Source organism: Camelus dromedarius, chromosome 8 (assembly GCF_036321535.1).
Source record: "Camelus dromedarius isolate mCamDro1 chromosome 8, mCamDro1.pat, whole genome shotgun sequence".
NCBI lineage: Eukaryota > Metazoa > Chordata > Mammalia > Artiodactyla > Camelidae > Camelus > Camelus dromedarius.
In genome coordinates, this window is record NC_087443.1 from 7,941,517 (window position 1) to 7,962,990 (window position 21,474).

A 21,474-nucleotide genomic window follows, 5' to 3' on the forward strand; every position below is an offset into this window, starting at 1 on the left:
TCCTGTCCTTCCATTATCTGGATGAATGTTCTGTAAACTGCTTTTGCTTCCCGTCTATATTAGTGGTGTAATGTCTAGGGGGGAAAACGTTACATTTATACAGACAATGTTCACTCAAACATATCAGCAACTTCTGAGGACCGAAATTGTCATTTCAGAGCTAAATATAATAGGATCAAAAACATCTTGTTAATGCAAAGTCAGAGAAACCTAAAACTCAGCAAATGTGAGAACTTCACTAAAACCAAAAGATTACTCTGACTTTCCTGTAGGTGATGTAGGTGGTGACTATAAAGGTGGCGGGGGATGGAAAAGCGCTCTTCTATGACAAAATCTAGAAAGAGTATAGCGCCCTCTACTGCCAACTGAAATAAACGAAGCCGGCACAACCGTGTGAGCTGTAACAGCTACTTCAGAGCAACCCTCCTCCTTCCTGCCAGGAAACACGGTGCAAAAGGAAGTGTCAATACACTGCAGCTGAATTTTTTGCCTATTACTTAGCATGCTTCTGACTGCAAAATAAAAATGATAATAAAGAACATTATTACAAGGACCTACTGTAGCGCAAGGGAACTATATTCAATTCCTCGCAATAACATATAATGGAAGAACTTGAAAAGAAAAAATATACATGTGTGTATATGTATAACTGAATCACTTTGCTGTACACCTGAAACTAACATTGAAATCAACTACACATCAATAAAAATAAAATTGAAAGTAAAACAAGAACATTTTCTCATGCAAGCCCTTTAAAAATCCTATGTAAAAATCAAGGGTTTGGTTTTCTTTTCAAAATCGTTTGGATGACTTCTAGAGTTAAACAGAAACTTGCTTGAATTGCTACACTTCTACGTAGCATCTGTGACTATCAACATGCTGTTTTCCTGTGTCAAATCCTCACCTGTAAAACCGGGATGATGTCTCCTTCATAGGGACTCCTGTAATAATGAACTCAGACTGGGCACAGTGCCTCCTATATATTAGACACTTGATAACCAGACACAACCTTCCTATTTCCTTCTATTGACAGAGGATCTGACTTTGCTTATTTTCATATTAAATAGCAATGCAGCCCCTATGCTTTTCCCACAAACAACATGTTAATTCTAGTGGTCTCTACCAGCGGGAATGGGGGAAGAATATCTTGGCTTCAACTCACACCTAATCCTCTTTTTCTTATTTTTTTCTTTCTTTCAGAAAAACAGATGTAAGCAACATGCCAAGTTCCCTCTTAATTAACCGCTTTTACAAGAGTTGAGTATTCTAGACGAGGCATGATGATATTGAGAAAGACCCTTTCCTGAGCTTTCTGACTGGTACGTCTTCATCAGAAAACCTTCCTTGTCACGTGTATCTGGGGTTCCTGTCTGGCAGGGGGAAGATATGAAACGCTGCTCCCGGTGTTGCTCCAAGGGAAAAGATTTACCCTCTTAGCCTGGCACAGTTTTCTGCGGTCCTGATGCTGAAGTGAGACCCACAGGCACCAGCTTGTCCACTCAAGAACCGATGATGTCACAAAAGTCACTCAGTGGCCAGGACCCTCCTTACTAATCTCTGAAGAATTCCTGCCCACCTTCCTTTACTTATATCTCTCTTTTCTTTTAAATTTTTTTTTGTTTTGTTTTTCTTTGAGGGGGTGGTGGTAATTAGGTTTACTTATTTATTTTTAGAGGAGGGACTGGGGATTGAACCCAGGACCTCGTGCGTGCTAAGCACGCGCTCTAACACTGAGCAATACTCTCTTTCCTTGCATCTCTTTTCAGACTCTCGGCTGCTTGTTCTTGCATTCTGGACTGTGGGCTGCATAATGGGCTGGAAAGTCTCTATTTTACTAACCTAAGGCCAGAGACTCCCTCCCCCTCGCCCACCCCCGTATTACTGAGTATCATGTGAAAGTGCTAAGTTCCAGGAGATGCTTCCTCCTGTAAAACAGCAATGGAAATGGAAATATTCTAAACCCGCAGTAATTACCCTCTGAACTGTAACAGAGCGAGACTTGCACATCTGGCCTTGATTTTCCTTCTCTCTGGCTCAGCAGGGTAAACTAGTTTGGTTCAGAACCATACCATAGCTAGATTTATTTAAACTAGATTGAGCTCAGAGCAAGTGCAGAAATAGTGATTCATGGCGGAAACCACCTGAAGAGCAGCCACTAGGAAGGAAATAAAGACAGACCAGCGGATAGAATCTTTCCCGGCGCCAGGATGGTGCACCTCCACGTGGACAGAGTTGGGGCTCAAAGTCACACGGACACTATTGCACAGTATTGTGCGCCCCAGGTTTCCTGTCATCCAAGCTTCTACAGGTAACAAATAATAGAAACATGTGGGCTTCTACATTTTCCGACTGATGTGGAAAGAGATTCCTGAAATTCCTGAAATTCTTCATCTTCCCCAGATTTCAAAACGTATAGCCACCAGCCTGAAGGAGATGGCCTCTCTTTTTCTGCCTCCCTTTCCTTGTCTTCCAAGCTTCCTCTGAGGTCTCGGGAACCCACCACCCAGAGGGGCAGCCTAGAAATGAAAGTCACAGCGACATCTTTAGTAAGTGGGATGGTCAAATTAAGCAGCACTGCTTTGGAAACTATAACCTGGTATTTAGAATTTTAACAGGGATTCTTGTCTTAAAGTCTGCAAACAACTCTTCTTTGATATGACAGTAAAATTCGTCTGTGCATTGGGGGAAAAGGGAACAGCAGAGTGGAACAGGGCCTCCAGCACAGGGTCTGACTGCCACCGTGTGGCCGGCGGGTCTGTGACCACAGGAACAGAATCTCACTCCAGAGAAGGTGCCTCAGAGAACAGAAGTCTTTCTAGAGTCAACCTCCTAAACCTTCCATCCTTACGACTCTGTGTCTAGATGAAAATTTCATCTCTCTCATGTGTCTAAGAAAACAAAATAAGGACTACAGTGAAAGGGTCAGAGGGTAACAACTAAAAACATAAAAGAGAGGAGGAATGTGGAAAAGCAGGAACTCTTCAGAGGCAAAACCCTGGATGATCATCTGCTTTTCCCAGATCTCTTCCACCAAGCACCCCCAAGATTTTCCACTTAAAGCAGTAACCCATAACTCTGTCGTTCAAGTCAACAGAATGATGCCACTATGCACATATTCTCGAATATTTATCCTTGGAGTTGACATTTGCAACTTGTGCTTGAATGAGACACAGGACTGAACATGTCTGATGTGGGGAGAATTCACAACATTTTACTCTACATTTTGAATGCCTTATTGACTAATGTCAGCGCCCCACATTCTGACTCAGGTATTCCAAACTAACATAAAGCCAAGAATCTACAAGAGGTGATTATTTTTTACAACCTTATTGCCTGCCTGCCGTCTTTGGGATCCAGGTACGGACTTAAGCACTGTGACTTTAAAGGCTTTCCTGGGAGTTGATCTCAGTAAGTAAGGGAGGCTTTATTGAGACAAAGGTCAGACAGGCTAATCGTAACAATGTCAACAAAAGAGTAAGAATTCTGAGAAGGCAATAAAGATTAAGTACAGGGCTTCAGTCTACCTTCGGAGTGTAGCACATAATGGGTTTAGAAGTTTAGGACTTCTAAATAAGCCTAATTTACAACCAGAACAACAGCTGTTTTGATACATACTTCAATGATTCGTAAACAAACAAAAGCCAAAAAATAAGTGAATCCAGATGCATAAATAGATGATTACCCACGTAATCTATTCTACTTGTTAAATAAAAACAAGATGAGGTACCAAAATCCCCAATAAAAATCCTGTAAACTAATTTGCTCCAGAATGAGCCTTCCATTCAGTGGACTACCAAGCCAGCTTCAGGAGTAATGCAGACTCAGAATGAACGTAAATACTACGTCCTTCCATGGGGTCTCACTGGGGAGCAGACGATACATATTTTGTATGCATTTTCATGCTCGCTTGCTTGTGACACTAGAAAAGGCGGATTCATACTGAAGCAGAAGAAAGCTCTGCTATGTTACTTGGAAGAATTTATAGACAAAAGAAATGTAAATCTTGGTTGAACAAAGAACAGAAACTATCAAGCTTTAATTACAAGCCCTCCAGGGGTAAAAACAAAAGTCCACTCTGTAGTGAACCCTTTGGACTCAAAACACACTTCCACTTGTAGGCAGGGTCACCCCCCACTTCCTAGGCAGACAGTCTACTTGAACTTTGATTTTCCAGGTAGATGAGCTCAGATTGGGCTCTGAGCTACTGAATCAATCCTGTGTCCTAGGACATGAATTTATCCTCTGAAACAGTTTTTAAGTAGCCATTCTAAATTCTGAATTCAAGCCACAGTTCCCTTATTCTAGTTTCTGGGGAAAGCAGAACTGCATGAGATAATGTTACCAAAGATACCCGCTTTATGGCAAGTTATCGCACACCCGAAAAAAGCTGCTTGTCTGTCTTTGGCGGTTAATGAGAAATGTGTTGGTTCCCACAATGACCAGTGGGGTCAAGGAGGGAAACTTGTTTCCTCTCCTGGTTTCCTCCAGGAATCCCCAAAGAGACATGGAAGTTACACTGCAAACAGTTCCCTATTCATACTTGGGAGTCAGGGACATAAAGCTGTCACAGGGCCACCAGGCTTACCAATGGCAAAGAGGAACGGCCTTCTTGCCAATAATGAGAATTGGTGGTTTAATGGCTTAGTTGGAGGCAATCCCAGCCATGGAAGTCGCCTTCCAGGGAAAAAGCTGCTGCTTTTCCAATATCTTGCATGGCTGAAGGGCTTAGAAACAGCCCCAACTAGGAACGCTTCCAAGTTCAGAATCAAAGTTTATGTTTATTACAGTGGAACTCTAAAGTTAATGGCATTAAAAGCCACGGATATAACAGTAAAGTACTTTCTCTACAACCGGTTGACAGGGAGAATACGGAGTACTTAACCACCTTAAAAGCTCATAAAGTGGCCCATAAAAGTGCCAGAGGAAAAGCTTCCCCTGGCCTGAAGTCTGGCTCTTTTGCTGTATAAAGTCGTAGTGAATTTCGCCACTGTCCTACTGCTTGGAGACAGTAATGACCACTGACATTTTCTCGGTGTCTTCTGTAACAGGTACTGTCCTAAGCTCCGTATATACTATTAAATTTAGTTTTTAAAGCCGTCCCTTAAACTCATCACTGATATTACTTCCATTCATGGATTAGGAAACAGACGCTTCAGACAGTTAAGTAAGTTGCTCCCTATCGACCCAAAAGTCACGCTCAGCGCAGGCACTAGCATCGGGACAGTCCAAGACGAAAGTGCAAGTTCAGGCCGTGAGACGTGACCCCTCTGAGGTCAGGGAAGGGTGGAGCTCAAGGTGGTGAGTTTCCATCACAGTCCCCTTTCACAGGGACAGAGAGAATCATTTCCTCATGGCTGAGTGGAACAGAGGACTGGGAGGTCTTATTTGAGACTCAATTTCGATTTCTACAGAAAGTGGTTCAAGACAGGCATTTTGCAGGGTGTTCCCCCCCCCCCATTTTCCCCACTTAGAAAGGAGAGAAGAGGACGTTCTGTAGTCCAATATGTCGACCAGGCCAACTGCTTCTGACTCTTCCTCCCCCAGCAATCCCAAGGGGAGGGAGCCATCTGAGGATGCTTTGATAATCTCACTTTCGCTGGGTTGTTTCTCTCTGCAGAGAGGTCTGGTTACTCCCGCTGCCATTAGAACAAAGCGTGAATTCCTCATCCAGGCTCCACCAGCACCGTCCGCCTCCTCCCCTCCTGTTCGGCCTCCCACCTGCTGTCCCTAAGTGCCCAGCTGGCATTTGCTGTCCAGACCCCCGGCTGGGCAATCCTTGTCATCTCCAATGATTCATGTGATCCAATTCACTATTTACTGCCCACCTATCTGCCTACAGACGGTGAAGTGAGGGCTATCTGTACAGGGTTATCTTTATCACCTCTGTATAGGGTGCCTTTGCACCCCAGCCGTGGCCACTTTTCTTTAGACAAGAACAGTCTAGAAGAAGAGCTGGGAGTCTTCCGCACCAGGGAGAATGAACACAGAGGGATGGGTTCATTGTCACGGTAGGGCTGATGAGGGAAAGACGGATAAAAGGATCAGATGGTAATCTGCGCTTTGAAGGTAAGAACTCCAGAAAGAAGAAGTGGAGAAGGGTGTTCTAGGCAAAGAAGAGTCGATGCCTGGAAGAGGAAGGGCTGGCGGTGGGCTACACGGGCCTCAGGGAGAGGAGGGGAGAGGCCTGGGGCTGTGAAGCGGGCCTGGAGGAGCAGGCTGCCTGTGCGCCTGCTCAGGGAGCAGGGGCCATGGAAGGGCGCACTGAGAGCACACGTGTTAGTGGGGGGCTGCTCCACGTGGGTGTCGAGCACTGGGTGAAGGCCCAGACTTCAGAGCAGAGTCGGCCACAGCCAACCACACACCTGTCATCCGTGGTCTGTGGTGTTTCAAAAAAAAAAAATTTAAATAGACAACATTAAACAAAATAAATTTTTACAAAGAAACAGGTATTTCTCTGTAGAAAAAAAAACTGGGAAATCTGGTCACCTAGGCTTCCTGAGCTGGTATAAGCACACTGAAGATCAATGCTGGAGAGGGTGTGAAGAAAAGGGAAACTTCTACACTGCTGCTGGGAATGCAGTTTGGTACAGCCACTATGGAGAACAGTATGGAGGTTTCTGAAAGAACTAAAAATAGAGCTACCATATGATCCTGCAATCCCACTCCTGGGCAGACATCTGGATAAAAATATAATTCAGAAAGACACATGCACCCCAATGTCCACAGCAGCACTATTTACAATAGCCAAGACATGGAAGCAACCCAAATGTCCATTGTCAGATGACTGGATAAAGAAGCTGTGGCATATTTATACAATGGAATACTACTCAGCCATAAAAAAGAATGAAATAATGCCATTTGCAGCAATATGGATGGACCTAGAGATTATCATTAGTTTATTATTGTTGTTGTTATTATTATTATTAGTGAAAAGGTAAGTCAGACAGAGAACGACAAATATCATATGATATCACTTATATTTGGAATCTAAAAAATGATACAAATTAACTTATTTACAAAGCAAGAACAGACTCACAGAGATAGAAAACAAACTTATGGTTACCAAAGGGAAAAGGGGTGGGAGAGATACATTAGGAGTTTGGGATTAACACATATACACTACGGTGCCTAAAATAGATAAACCACAAGGACCTACTATATAGCACAGGGAACTATATTTAATAACTTATAATAACATACCATGGAAAAGAATCTGAAAAAGACTGTGTGTGTATATATATATACATATATATATAAAAAAACTGAATCGCTTTGCTATACACTAGAAACTGACACAACATTATAAATCAACTATAATTTAAAAAAAAATACAAAGAGAAAAAAACAAGAAGCAGCCGCCTTCTGGGGGCAGGACAAATGCCTTCCAAAGGACTCAGCACCCAGCACTCCTGCCATTCAGCCATGGGCCTGCTTCACCTACTTATACAGCTTGCCTGGGCACCAAGGCATTGAGGCTGTGGCCCCTGCTGTGGGGAAGATGTGCAGAGGGTGAGATTTAAGTGTCCATTGGCCGCCCCCTAGCTACTGACATTGGGCATCCAGTCTCTGTTTCCTTTTTTGTAAAATGAAGCTAATATCACCTACCTCCATTATGTTGTGCACATGAAAAAAGATAATTTCACATTTAGCATGGTGCTTAGTGCATAATGCATCTTTCATTAGTGATGGCTGCTGACATCAGAATCATTATAAGAAAATGTTCCCTTGCAGGGCCAGAGAAGGCCATAAATGTTGTTCCTCAGAGAAAGACAAGGCACAGCTGAACACAGGTGTAAGATGTGAGTGACTTGGCCCACCCAAGTCACACAGTCCTGAGCTGCTGTCAACGCCCTTGATCAGCTGTGTTCTGCTCTGATGGCGTTCTTTACCTGTAGCACCAACACAGGAGTGCTGGTCTCCTACACACACACACACACACACACACACACACACACACACACACACACACACACACACAGGTATGCTAATGCAGGGATGAGCATATTTCAATTAAGCCAGCTTGCTTGCTTTCAACCTATTTTACCACAGTTTTTCTTTCATTCAGCTAATTCAAACAATACCCAAACCATCATGTGCTTCCATGGAAGCTAAGGCTTATTACAAATCCAAAGGAAGTAGCCTCCCACGAATGGGTGGCACAGCTTTCAACGTCTCTGAGTCTGGGGAGGAGTGTGAGACTGTGGGACTATCCACCCTCAGCCTGTCAGACAGCAGTTTAGATCCAGAAGCTCATCCAACTCTACGCAGGACTGAGCTATTTTCCTGAGCATGAATTAAACAGATGGAAGCCCCAGATCTGCTTTTCCAGAACAGCAGGGGAACAGCTTCAATGCTGTGATTTTGCTAAGTGAAGTGAGTGAAGTTTTGTGCTCCTGTACCAGACAGGAAGCACTGTCCATCCCCTCTGTCCACGGTCCTGAATGACCACAACATCTATAACAAAGTTCCCTCTACAGGACTAACTTATTTGATAGAGCAGACAGTGTTGAGGACAGTTATATTCTCCAATAATAGCCTATACAAATGTGTACATTATTTTATTTTTCTAAGCCCAAGAAAGAGAAGCTATGCGTTCTTTCCTAGAACTCTTAGGACCAACGCCTTGTCAAATTCCCTTTTGGAAAGAGTAGGTTGTCAAAGACTTAGCTCTTAGCATGTGGACCAAGACCCTGTCCATCAGAATGTTCACGTACAAGAAACCTATGTGACTCAGGCTCAGACTCACAGACATAGGAAACAAACTTATGGTTACCAGGGAGGACAGGGGTAGGGTGGAGGGATAAATTGGAAGTTTGGGATTATTAGATACACACTAATATATGTAAAATAGATAAATAACAAGGTCCTACTGGACAGCACAGGGAACTATATTCAAAATCTTGTAATAGCCTATAATGAAAAAGAATATGAAATATATATATGGATAACTGAATCACTATGCTGTACACCAGAAACTAACACAACATTGTAAACCAACTATACTTCAATTAATAAATAAATAATTTTTTTAAAAGACAATTAAAAAAAAAACAAGAAATGTAAGAGACAACTAGGGACATTGCTCAAAGTTTTTCTTTAAAAGAAAGTTGCTTTTATAAAACGTGATCATTATTCTCTTTAAAGAAGCATAGTAATTAATCGAATTGCCATTTTGCTGGAAAGAGAGTCCTCTGGGGTCATCTGTTGAGTTCTGCTGCCGAGCATCCATCCATCCTACTCCAGATGCCCCTCTGAAGAGCCACCCCACTACTTCCTCAGCAGGAACCTGCAATGCCAGGTCAGCGGATGCACACAGACCCAAGCCAAGTACTGCCTTGGTGACTGGGCTCAGGGCTCGTGGCCCCAGTCAGAACAAAGAAGTCCCACAATGAGACTTACACTGGGGCTCATGGGAAAGGAGCGTGTGCTCCCCGCTGGACTTGAAGAGGGAAGACATGGAGTGGGGCTACTACCGGCATCTTCTGACGGTCAGGATGTGTTTGAGGGTGGAAGACAGCCGAATGAGAGACTGACGGAGAAAGAGAAGCGACACCCGTGAAGACACCTCCATCACACGGCCCCAGATTCCCATTTTGATGAAGCCCATTTGACTTGGATTTCTCTCGTGTGTAACAGAAAAGGTCTAAAGGTTCCCTGGACATGAAAAGGCAGATCTAGGAAGGGGCTGACATCTTGACACTCTCCACTAAGCCACATGGCTTCACAGGAAAGCTCAGCACAAAGACATTCTGCACCATCCCTCCAACACCAGCAGGGCCCAAACCTCCCCTCGCCCGAAGCTCTTTTGCCAAGAGTGAATGAATGCGCTGCGGCAGATCTAAGCCGAAGCAGGCCTCAGAGTGGAGGGCAGGTTAAACAGGAAAGAGCTCTCACAGGGAAAGCAAATGCAGAGGAAATGAAAAAAAGCCAGAGTTGGGGGAAATTTAATGAAGAGAGAGAAATTAGGGGAGAGGGTGAGGGCATGGGTGTCTCTCGGGGAGGCCTGGTCTGAGGAGGAGGGGCTTATTGAAAACCCCATCCGCACCCGCTTCAATTCTTACCTGCACACTGTCTATTTTTAGTTTTCTCAGGCTCTGGCTCTGTGGCCTTATTCTAACTGGCATTACAGGCAAAAGCAGTTAAAGTATTTCCCTAGGGGGAAAGTGAAGTACATTTATCCAGGAAAATCAAAATGAAAAAGTCTTGTAAATTTATTCTGGGATAAAAGAAGAGGCTTCTATTTGTTCCAAATTTCGTTTAAAAATGCCACTGCTTTCAAGGGAGGATTGTAGACTAGCAGGACAGCTTTGAAGCTGTGTTCTCCAGTCATTCAGCATTTTGTCTGGAGGAAGCCGCCACCTTAGACTGATTCAATTCATCACATCCCTGTAACCAAACTTCCTGGAGGCTGGAGCGGACATGTGGATGCCAGGCGTCCCTCGCCTCTGAGGTCTCCACGTGCATGAGGGCTTTGCACGTGTTTTGGCTGGAAAAGGAGGATTTTGTTCTGTCTGTTTTGATGGGAACGCGGGTACCAGTGGAGACAGAGGAGGAGTGCAGGGCACGCAGGGGAGGGAGAGACCATGCCTGTTTCCCCACAGGACTGACTGTGGCCACAAGCAGGATGCTTCAGGGTCGGGGCCCAGGTGGAGCTGAGCGGCCGGGAGAGCTGTCACCTACAGCACCCATCGGATCTCCCATGACGGCTGCCACCAGCATTCCTGAGCAGGTGAGAAGCAGCAAAGGTGATAGGAGGATGTGCTAAAAGGCTGGCACACAGCAGAATCCCACCTGGAGGCCAGCTTGCAGGGACAAGGACAGACTTTCACACTGGAGGCTCCCCCTTCAATTTCCCTGGTAGGCAAACTTTGACCTTAGGAAGGAACACTGAACCACAGAGTCTGGAATTAGAGTTCCAACAACTCCTTTTATATTCTTCAGACATGAAGCCTAAGGCATTTCCGTTACACCACGAAAGTCTTCCCAAAAGCCACAAATATGCACACAAACAAAGAAATGTACATGAAAAATTTACTTCCTCACTCAGAGCAAGCAACTGAGACATATCCAGATGGGTTATCCTCAAAGAATCTCGGAGTCCAGGATAAAGGATGAATTCAGTCTGCCACTGATAAGACACAGTTTGCCCAGTGAGCACCACCATTAATCCAAGGATGCTCTGGATACACAAGTTAATTCAATATCAACTTAATTAACGTCATTAAGAAAGTTACTCGATGCACTCTGAAGGAGAATAGAAAAGATGTTCAGATCATCCATCTACAAAAGAGCCTGCCTCATTAGTGCAGTTGAGAACTGATTATATCTCTAGTCCGCTCCTTGGAACAAATTTAATACATTCTTGAGCTGCACCACTGCCTCTCCCAAAGGGAGCATAATTGTTTATATGGAGTCCCGTCTATTTATACCTACATGTTCTATTCTATAGAATATTCTTGGAAGTGGCTTCTATGAAAACAGTTCCGTTTATTTTTTGATTATTCCACCATATCAGAGTTTCTTTTTCTTTCACACAAACCCCACATGCTTTGACACTTACAGACGGATCAGCACATTCATTCAACACCAGCATCCTCACCTCATTTAGTCAGAGTAAGTTGCATGCCCCGAAGCAAAGCAACACCCCTAAACCTGAAAACAAGCCCCACTCACCGAGCGTGAGAGAAGCCGTCATAATTTGATGAGTGATGCTGGAAAGGACCTTCTTTCTGATTGCCAGACTTTAAGTAACAGGATTTAATTTCCCCTGCAAAATTTCAGCAAAGAATATTACACAATTATTTGTATATGATCATGTCAGCTTGTACTTTTTTTCAGTTAGAGGGAACTCATTTTAGACTATTTTAATACCAACTGTTGGTAATCGAGGTCCATTCTTTGTTCTTCTCCATAGAATGTGTAACCTGAGATAATGTTGATGTATGTCTCTGATAATACGCCTAGACAAGTTTGACTCAGTTCCTTATTACTTAATTGCTCTTGACTGATTAATTTGCACCATTGCTAATTCACTTCTAAATAATCTTTTTAATGCATTGTTTGTATGATCTCTTCATGTGTCACCTGAAACTAACACTGTAAATCAATTACACTTCAATAAAAAAAAATGTTTTTAAACTCTTCATGTGTTAGAATGATCTGTGAATGCCGTAACAGGGTGGGTTTTTTGTTTTTTATTTTTTTGGTTATTTTGGTATCCTGTGCAAAAAGAGGCTTATTAAGTGTGTGATTTTGACCAGGTGGGACCACCCCTACCTTTGAGTTTGCAGATGAACAGCGGCATAGCGGCTGACTGGTGTGTCAGCCCAGTAATGAGAAAAAGGAAGAGACAGAATTAATCTGCGGAGTTAAATTAGCCTGCTAATGTGGTTCAAGGTATTGAGGTGTGAAAATCAGTTCACTTTGTAAATGTGAATGGTCTCTCCCTAGAAGAGGTTTTAGGAGTACCTTCTTCAGGTGACATGGGAGCGTAATTAACCTTGTCTGTTACCAACAGCGGCAACGCAGTCTGCAGTGCTGGACATCAACTTGAAGGCTGTCCCACCAAGAGAGACATTCACAATGACAACCACAGCCTGTCTGGAGGCTTCCATAGAAGTACTAATGCTCTTCTTTGTAGTGTAAAAGTCACCATGTATTTCCACAGATGCCAAAGCACTTCAAACTATAAACTACTGGTCTATAGACAGCGTAACCTGTAATTTGTTGTCCAAACCAGGATCCTTTCGAGAGTAAAATAACAAGCATTTATTGATCTATAAGGGACTTAACCCAAGACTCATCCTAGAAAAACTAGGACCTATGCCGCTTATCCACAGAACCTTGAACTTGGCACTCAGTGATTCTTTTCTTTCTCTTTCTCTTTCTTTCTTTTCTTTCTCTCTTTCTTTCTTTTACTTTAACTATTTTTTATAATGATAGCATTATAAATTGATAATAATAGCATTAAAATTTTTTTAAAAATTTATAATAATAGCATTAAAATATATCAAGGTCATATTTTCAGCATATATTCAATAAATATTTACTAGGTGCTAGACATTGCCTTCCTGAAGTTTACAATTGTGAGGGGGAAAACGTCAGTAATCAAATTATTATATCAGTAAACAATTAGAAGCTGTAATAGTCTCAGAGAAGGAAAAGGATAGGCCATTAAGAGAGTAAAAAAGCAGAGGAACCTGACTAAGCCTGGGGAGTCCAGGAAGAGTTTTCCTGAAGAACTTTCTTTAGAATTGAGATCTGAAGGATAAATAGCATAATGTGGGCATAGGGACATGACATGTGCAAAGGCCCTGAGGAAGGAGGGCGCACACTGTGTTCTAAGAACTTACCTGTGAGAAATGAGGGGTGGGAAGGGATAAATTGGGAGTTTGAGATTTGCAGATACTAATACATATAAAATAGATAAACAAGTTCATACTGTATAGCACAGGGAACTATATTCAATATCTTGTAGCAACCTATGGTGAAAAAGAATATGAAAACGAATATATGTATGTTTATGTATGACTGAAGCATTGGGCTGTACACCAGAAACTGACACAACATTGTAAACTGACTACACTTCAATAAAAATATATATACAAAAAAAGAATTAAGTCTTCTTGTTTCAAAGTCCAGTGCAGGTATCCCCTGCTTTTCAAAAGTTCACTTTACAACACTTCAATTTTAAAAACCTTTGTTTGCTAACCAAAAGAAATCCCAAAATGATTTTTGCTTCTACAAAATCAGTCTAGAAGTGAAAACAGCATTCAGTGTCTGTTTTGCAGGGCGCTGTTACAGAGCCAGTGCACACCCCACGCAGTGAGAGCGGTACCCCTAAGCTCCCTCCCCGGGAACTACACCCAGCATCATGGCATCAAGTCGCTACAGCTTTGAACTGTCCAGGAGCATCTGTGTCTTACACTGGTTTATTTTGTGCATCCTTAGGTAACCGCTTCTTTGCTTTACATCATTCTAGTTTAGGGAAGGTTTCATAGGACCGCTCTCCTTTCGGATAGCAGGGAAAACTGTCCTCAGGTTAAGAGACCACGTGGGACTTTGCGAAAGCTGCCAGCCTCACCCTGTCTTCCTCGTGAGTACAGAGCTCTAAAGACTTACCATGTTCATCAATGAAGACATGCATAGCATCCACAGACATCTCATCTTGCACCGACGTTTCAGGCCCACTGATGACTTGCAACACAGAACTATCTTGTTGGGAAGTTACCCTGTAGATTATCTGTCTTTGTCTGTTGCCCTGGAAACTTAACATATACACACGTTTCAAAAGCAATCCGGAACACCTCCTTATCCTTAACAAAGCATTAAAAGAAGCAGCCAGTCAATGAGGCTGTTTCACTCTCCACACCAACGTGAAACTAAGTAAGTACGTTATCCTTACAGGGTCGGGATCTTGGTGGGCTCAGTGAGCCTGGGGCTGGTACTGGTGTGGTCTTGACTTTGTATGTCTGATTTTCCTTGCTTAGCACTGTGTCCACTGGGCTTTTCACTTTCCAAGATTTCCTCCTTTTTCTCCTGGGAACGGTCATCTGAAAAACATGGTTTTATGTGTTAACATAATATAAAACAAGAGATCAGTGAGAAAATACTTGAAAATAAGGTACCAAAACTGAAGCAAGACTAGAGAGAAAATCTAAACTGCTCCTGTGAATTCAGAATATAGTAAATAAATTTTCATTTTACTAATTAGACTTTTGAAAGTACATATATATCAGAGACATGTTATTTAAGACATTCACAAAGACCACCTACTAGTACGGACTGAAGGACTTCCTTGAAATAACTCCAGTGACCACCGGCTTACCCAGCTGAAAATAACCCATGTAGATGACTTAGGCCTGAAAGGTTCATAACTCATAAGTGGACAGCATCTAATGAAAAAAATTTACATAAATACCCTGGCTATTTTGCAGTCGGGTTCCATTTACCATTTTAAAACTTTATAAATCTTTCCTTCTCCATCTCAGAATCTAAATTCTCAAGCTAACGGTAGAATCGGTCTCTTCATGAAGCAGCTGCTCATTCAATCTGGCTGAATGGGAACAACCAAATGCTTGGTCCCATGGAGGACTCAGTGAGATCCTACCCCTGCTCGTTACGCTAAGAATATTTAAAGGTAAGCAAGCATTCCAAGATCGATAGGTACATATTGAGGTTTTGAATTTTTAGAATCTTCTCTAAGTAATGGACAAAAACAAGGGTCTTAGTTTACACCATTATGCAAAGTGGAATCTGCCCTGGGAGGTCAGCCTTCCTTGCCTGAGGACAAACCCCAGCAGCCACTTTTAAGGTCACTGTGTCCACTGTATTCCCACGACCAATGATACCCAGAGCTGTCTTCTTCTGCGTCAATTTTTGTCTGAACGCAGCTGAATAGTTTGAACCTACAGGCTCTTTCAAGACATGCCGTTCAGAAAGACCAGCAAGGTCGGCCTCAGCCTCCAAAAAGTGAGATCATACTAGCCTCCCTGCTTTATAAATCACATCATTACGTATAAAACAAAGTTTTTCATCCTTAGACTCCGAGTAATCAGAGAAACATTGCTGGCTTCTCTGGGACTCCTGAAGGTAAATATTCCCAGTGCATCTGTGAAACAGAATTTCTTTGGTACAAAAATGTTTGCATGTCATTTGACAGCTTGTCAAGATAGAAATTTTCACAGTTTTCAAGAAACACACTGGTGAAAAAGTGCTATTATAACAAATAGCTTTAGCCAGTAATCACATTGCATAAAAATTTCAGGAAGGTACGTTTAGACAGCTCAACCTCCTCAAACTACACATATATGGACTCATTTGTTCCCATCTCTTAATATCTTAGTCTTTTCTTCTCTTAAATGGGCACATTACTTATGTGAACCTACAGGTTATTTTTTTCTTTTTCCCTTTAAAAATACATATTTAAATGAAAAAGATTATGAAAAGGAATATATACATGTATATGTATGACTGAACTATTATGCTGCACTCCAGAAATTGATACAACATTGTAAACTGACTATACTTCAATTTAAAAAAAGAGAAAAAAATACACATTTATAGGAATTTTTTGTTTCTAAAAATAGTACACATTAATGGCATATAATTTAAAACTAGAGAAAAGGAAGAGAATTTAAGTTACTCTTAACCCCACCATGCTGATACCAGAGCCAATTTGATACATAATACACCAGTAATTTTTTCTAGGCATCATTTTTTTTCAAAAATTAAGTCATAATACAGACGTAGCTTTGTAACTGCTATATTTATCTTAAAGTATTATAAATATTTAATGACATTAGATATTCTTCTACATCATCCAAAAATGGAAGTTAGATAATATTACATTAATATATTATAATTTATTAAACTAGACCCCTATTGTTACACATTTAGGTTGCTTCAATTTTTTTATACTACACACAATTCTTCAATAATCATCTCCACATGCATTCATGATTATTTTCTTAGAAAGTCCAGAAGAAACTGAACATACAAATGGACCATGGCCAGACAATATATCTAAAAATTAAACTCTGACCCACAATCTACAGCACCAGCCCAGAAAACCAAGCCATTATCTACAACAACCAGTCCAGGAACCCAATATACTACGTACAAATGAGAGTTGCAGGAAGTCTGGCCATTATTTCTAGCAAATGGTTCAGGAAGCCAAACAATAACCCCTGTAGCAATCATCCCCAAATGGCCAGGACTTGATTAATAACTGACAGTCTCCCTAATTTTTGTCCTTACTTCCAACTAGAGAAATCCAACCAACCAGAGAAAGCTAAATATGCTCCCCTAACCAATCTAACCAATCACGTGGGATGCTCTAACTAGCAGCCTCCAGCAGCCTCTAATCACACCTGAAGGCTTCCTTTTTTCCATTACAAAGCTTTCCCTGGAGTCTCTGTCAAAATGCAGATGATGGTGGCCAACTCCCTTGTTCTAGCAAACTTTGAATTACTTACTTCTTCTCATTTGAGTGGTCTCTGTTTATTTCCCAAATTAAATATGAAGCTGATCAAAACAAACCAAAAACATGATTTTAAAGGCTGTGGGTAAGTGTGTGGTTTTCCAAAGCCTTGAACTTTAGAATATTCCAAGTCCTAAACATAATCCTTTATGGAGATGACCTGGGTTGCAAATAAGAGTACCACAGAGAAAACTGGAAGTTTCATATCCTTTTACAATCATGTCCAAGCTCTAATCCTGTTTCACTCTCAAGCAATAAGAGGATTAGGGGACATTCCCTAGGCTGTTAACATTATCAAACACTCCCATATTGTTTTATAAATGTACTCCAAAACTGGCTTTTTAGATTACAATAAGTAATAAATTATTATTTAGTGCCAGAGGAACAAAGGGATAATAGCCATCTCAAAGATATAAGACATCATTGAAAAACCGTCTAATTTGCCACCTTTGACACTGACTACCTTCCCAGAATTAAAGGACATATTGTCCTTCTCTTTTATCCTTCCATTAAAAACGTCTGGGGAGAAGAGACCAAAATGGAGGGGTAGAAGGATGTGGAGCTCACCTCCCCCTTGAACACATCAAAAACACATCTCCATGTGGAAGGCTTCCCACTGAAAACAAACTGGAGACTGGCAGACTGACTCCTGCACAACCAAGGCTGGAAGAAAGACCCACACAGAGTTGGGTAGGAAGGGAAGAGGAGAGATCAGGCTAGGACCTGTGCCCCTGGGAGGGGACACAAAGAGGGTGGGACTGCACAGACTGGGAGACCCTCCCTGGGGAGTGAGTGGTTCTAACTGCATATTGGGTGCCTGAGCCCTGGGGTCCGACACCAGGAAGACAAGTCTGCTTAGCTGCTTAGAATAGCAGTGGGACTGAGAGTGGGGCTGTAAGAAGCCTAGATTCCACTCATGAAGAGTGCACAAATGCTCGCTTACTCCTGAAACAAGGTGGAGGCAGCAGATCGGAACTGCCCGGGACTCTGGAGGTTTGCCCTGGCCACCACAGCACGTGCCCTAGCACATGCCGAGCACATGTTCCAAGTCCTCTTGCTCCGGTGCAGCTCCACACTAGGGCAAGGACTGCCATCGCCGGGGAGAGTACTCAGGTGTGAGGGATGAAAATGGGTTAGACCTGGGACGGCATCTGGAAGGCGATGAGGGTGGCCATTGCTGGCTCTCAAGGAGGCAAGTCAGGAGCTGTCTCAAGCTCTGACTGGCATGTTGGGATCACTCCAGGGCGTGCGTCACCCACATTAAAGCGCCCACTCTAGCCCTTCCCCTCTTGCTCCAGCACTACTCCCCTCCAGGGCAAGGTGCTGATGCTAGGAGCGAAGAGAGTGCACACTTAAAAGAAATGAAACCAGCTTGTTTGTACCCAACCCGCAAGGCTTCTGCTCCAGCCATTTGGGACCCTACCCTGCCTCTAAAAGGGAAGTGTCAGTCACCGTGCACAAGAGAAGCCCTGGCTGCCACCTGGCTCTGGCTCTAGACGCTCCATCTCCAGTCCCACCTGCCACCATGGTGACAGTTGCCAGAACACCCTGTGGAAAGTCATGACTCATGCTCACGTCAGATCCAGCTCTCCCACCAGAGCCACTGGGCACACACAGATTGCACAGGGATGCTCTCACACCTGGAAGGACACGTGTTCAGGACTGGGATAGGTAACTGTTTCACCTGATGTCGTAGAGACAGAGAAAGTTCAACAAAATGAGAAGACAGAGAAATTTGTCTCAAATGAAAAAGAAGAAAAAGAAGAAAAAACTCCTGAACAAACTAGTGAAACAGAGATAAATAATTTACCAGATTAGAGTTTCAGAGCATTAGTAATAAGAATGCTAACAGAACTAGGGAAAAGAATGGAGAAAGCAGTGATAATTTTAATGAAGAACTAGAAAATATAAATAAGAACCATCATAGCTAAAGAATACAAAAACTGAAATGAAAAACACACCATAAGGAATTAACAGCAGAGTAGATGATACAGATAAACGTGTAAGTGATCTAGAAGATAGAATAATGGATAGACATCACCCAATCAGAAAAACAAAAAGAAAAGAAAATTTTTAAAAGACAAGAAATGTTTAAGGGACCTCTGGGACAATATCAAGCAAACTAACATTCACATTATAGGGTTCCTAGAAGGAGAAGAGACAGAGAACAGAGAAAAAGAGTCTAAAATGTATTTGATGAATGTATAGCTGAAAACTTCCCAAACCTGAAGAAGGAAACAGATATCCAGGCCTGGGAAGCAGAGCATCCCAAACAAGATGAACCCAAACAGACATACAGCAAGACATGTCATAATTAAAATGGAAAAGTTAAAGATAGAGAATTCTAAAGGCAGCAAGAGCAAAACAAAGACTCGCATACAAGGAGACCCCCGTAAGGCTATCAGCTGATTTTTCTGCAGACACTTTGCAGGCCAGAAGGGAGTCACATGATGTATATAAAGTGCTAAAAGGGAAAAAGCTAAAACCTACGAGACTCTATGCAGCAAGTTTGTCATTCAGAATTGAAGGAGAGAGAACCTCTCAGGCAAGCAAAATAAGAAAGAGTTCAACAATACTAAACCTACCCTAAAGGAAATGCTTAAGGGTCTTCTTTTAGTAGAAAAGAAAAGGCTACAAGATGAAGAAAGCATTTATAGGAAAGGAAAAGCCTCATTTATAAAGGGAAATATATAGTAAAGACTGTGGATAAACCACTTAAATAAATTAGTACAAAGATTAAAAGACAAAAACTGTAAAATCAACTGTAACTACAATAAATAGTTAAGGGATAAACATGAAGATGTAAAATATCACATCAAAAACACAAAACATCAGGGATGGGAGTAAAAAATGTAGAACTTTTAGAATGTGTTTGAACTTAAATGACTATCAGTTTAAAACAAGCAGATATAGTTATAGGTCAACCACAAATCAAAAACCTACAATAGATACACAAAAACTAGAAGGGAACACTAGCATACCACTAAAGCAGATAACCAAACCACAGAGGAGGAGACTAAAGGACAAAGGAAAGAACAGAGAAGAACTACAAAAACAACTGGAAAACAAGTAAGAAAATGGCAAAAAGTACACATCTATCAATAATCACTTTAAATGTCAATGGACTAAATGCTCAAATCAAAGATATAGGATGGCTGATTGTACGAAAAAAAGACAAGACCCAACTACATGCTGCTTACAAAAGACTCACTTCAGAGGTAAAGACACACATAGACTGAAAGAGAAGGGATGGAAAAAGATAGCCCATGCAAATGGAAATGATGAGAAAGCTGGAGTGGCCATACTCATATCAGACAAGATAGACTTTAAAACAAAGTCTGTGACAAAAAACAAAGAAGGGCATTATATAATGATAAGAAGATTAATTTTAATAAAAGAGGATATAACATTTGTTAACATATATGCACCTACTACAGGAGCACATAAATGTGTAAAGAAATATTAACAGATATAAGAGATAAATATTAACAGTAAATATTAACAGATATAAAGGGAGAAATTGACAACAATACAATAATAGTAAGGGATTTTAACAGTCCACTTAAATCAATGGACAGTCAATCATCCAGACAGAAAATCAATAAGGAAACAGTGGTCTTAAATGACACATAAGACCAGTCGGGTATCTGTAAGATATCTATATCTATCTATAGGATATTACATCCCAAAACAGGAGAATACACATTTTTTTCAAGTGCACATGGAATGTTCTCCAGGATAGATCACAGGCTAGGCCACAAAACAAGACTCAACAAACTTAAGAGAACAGAAGTTATATCAAACATTCATTCCAACCACAACAGTGTGAAACCAGAAATCAATTACAAAAAGAAAAAATGAAAAAAAAAAAAAAAAACGCTAGGAGACTAAGCAACATGCTATGAATAAAATAAAGAAATCAAAGAGGAAATCAGAAAATACTTTGTGACAAATGAAAATTTAAAACCTTGCCAAAATCTATCAGATGCAGCAACAGCAGTTCTAAGAAAGAAGTTTATGACTGAAAGCTTTTCCTCTAAAATCAGGAACAGGACAAGGATGCCCACTCTTGCCACTTCTATTTAACATAGTCCTGGAGGTCCTAGCCACAGCAATCCTACACAAAAAAAGAAGTAAAAGACATGCAAATCAGAAGTTAAAAAGGAAAACTGTCATTATTTGCAGATTACAAGAAACAATATATAAAAGCCCTGAAGTCGCGACCAAAAAACTATTTGAACTAATAGATGAATTCAGAAAAATTGCAGGATACAAGATTACTATCAGAAATCTTTTGCTTTTCTATACACTAATAATGATTTGTCGGAAAGAGAAAGCAAGAATCACATCAAAAAGAATAAAAATGCCTGGAAATAAACTTAAACAAGGAGGTGAAAGAGCTAAAAATGTATAAACTAAAAATCTATAAAACTAAAAAAAAAAAAAAAAAAAAAAGATACAGGCAACTGAAGACGATACAAAGAAATGGAAGG

General features: G+C 41.4%; 1 protein-coding gene across 1 annotated transcript in view; it reads right to left on the reverse strand.

The window, feature by feature from the left end:
- PCNX2 (pecanex 2) overlaps positions 1-21,474 on the reverse strand; it is a 220,803-nt gene that overhangs the window by 177,003 nt on the left and 22,326 nt on the right. The window contains exons 6-8 of the mRNA XM_064488633.1: positions 14,405-14,552; positions 14,122-14,267; positions 11,674-11,767 (exon numbers count right to left, since the gene is read on the reverse strand). Coding sequence (XP_064344703.1) covers positions 11,674-11,767; positions 14,122-14,267; positions 14,405-14,552 — 388 coding nt within the window. The remainder of the gene's footprint in view (positions 1-11,673; positions 11,768-14,121; positions 14,268-14,404; positions 14,553-21,474) is intronic.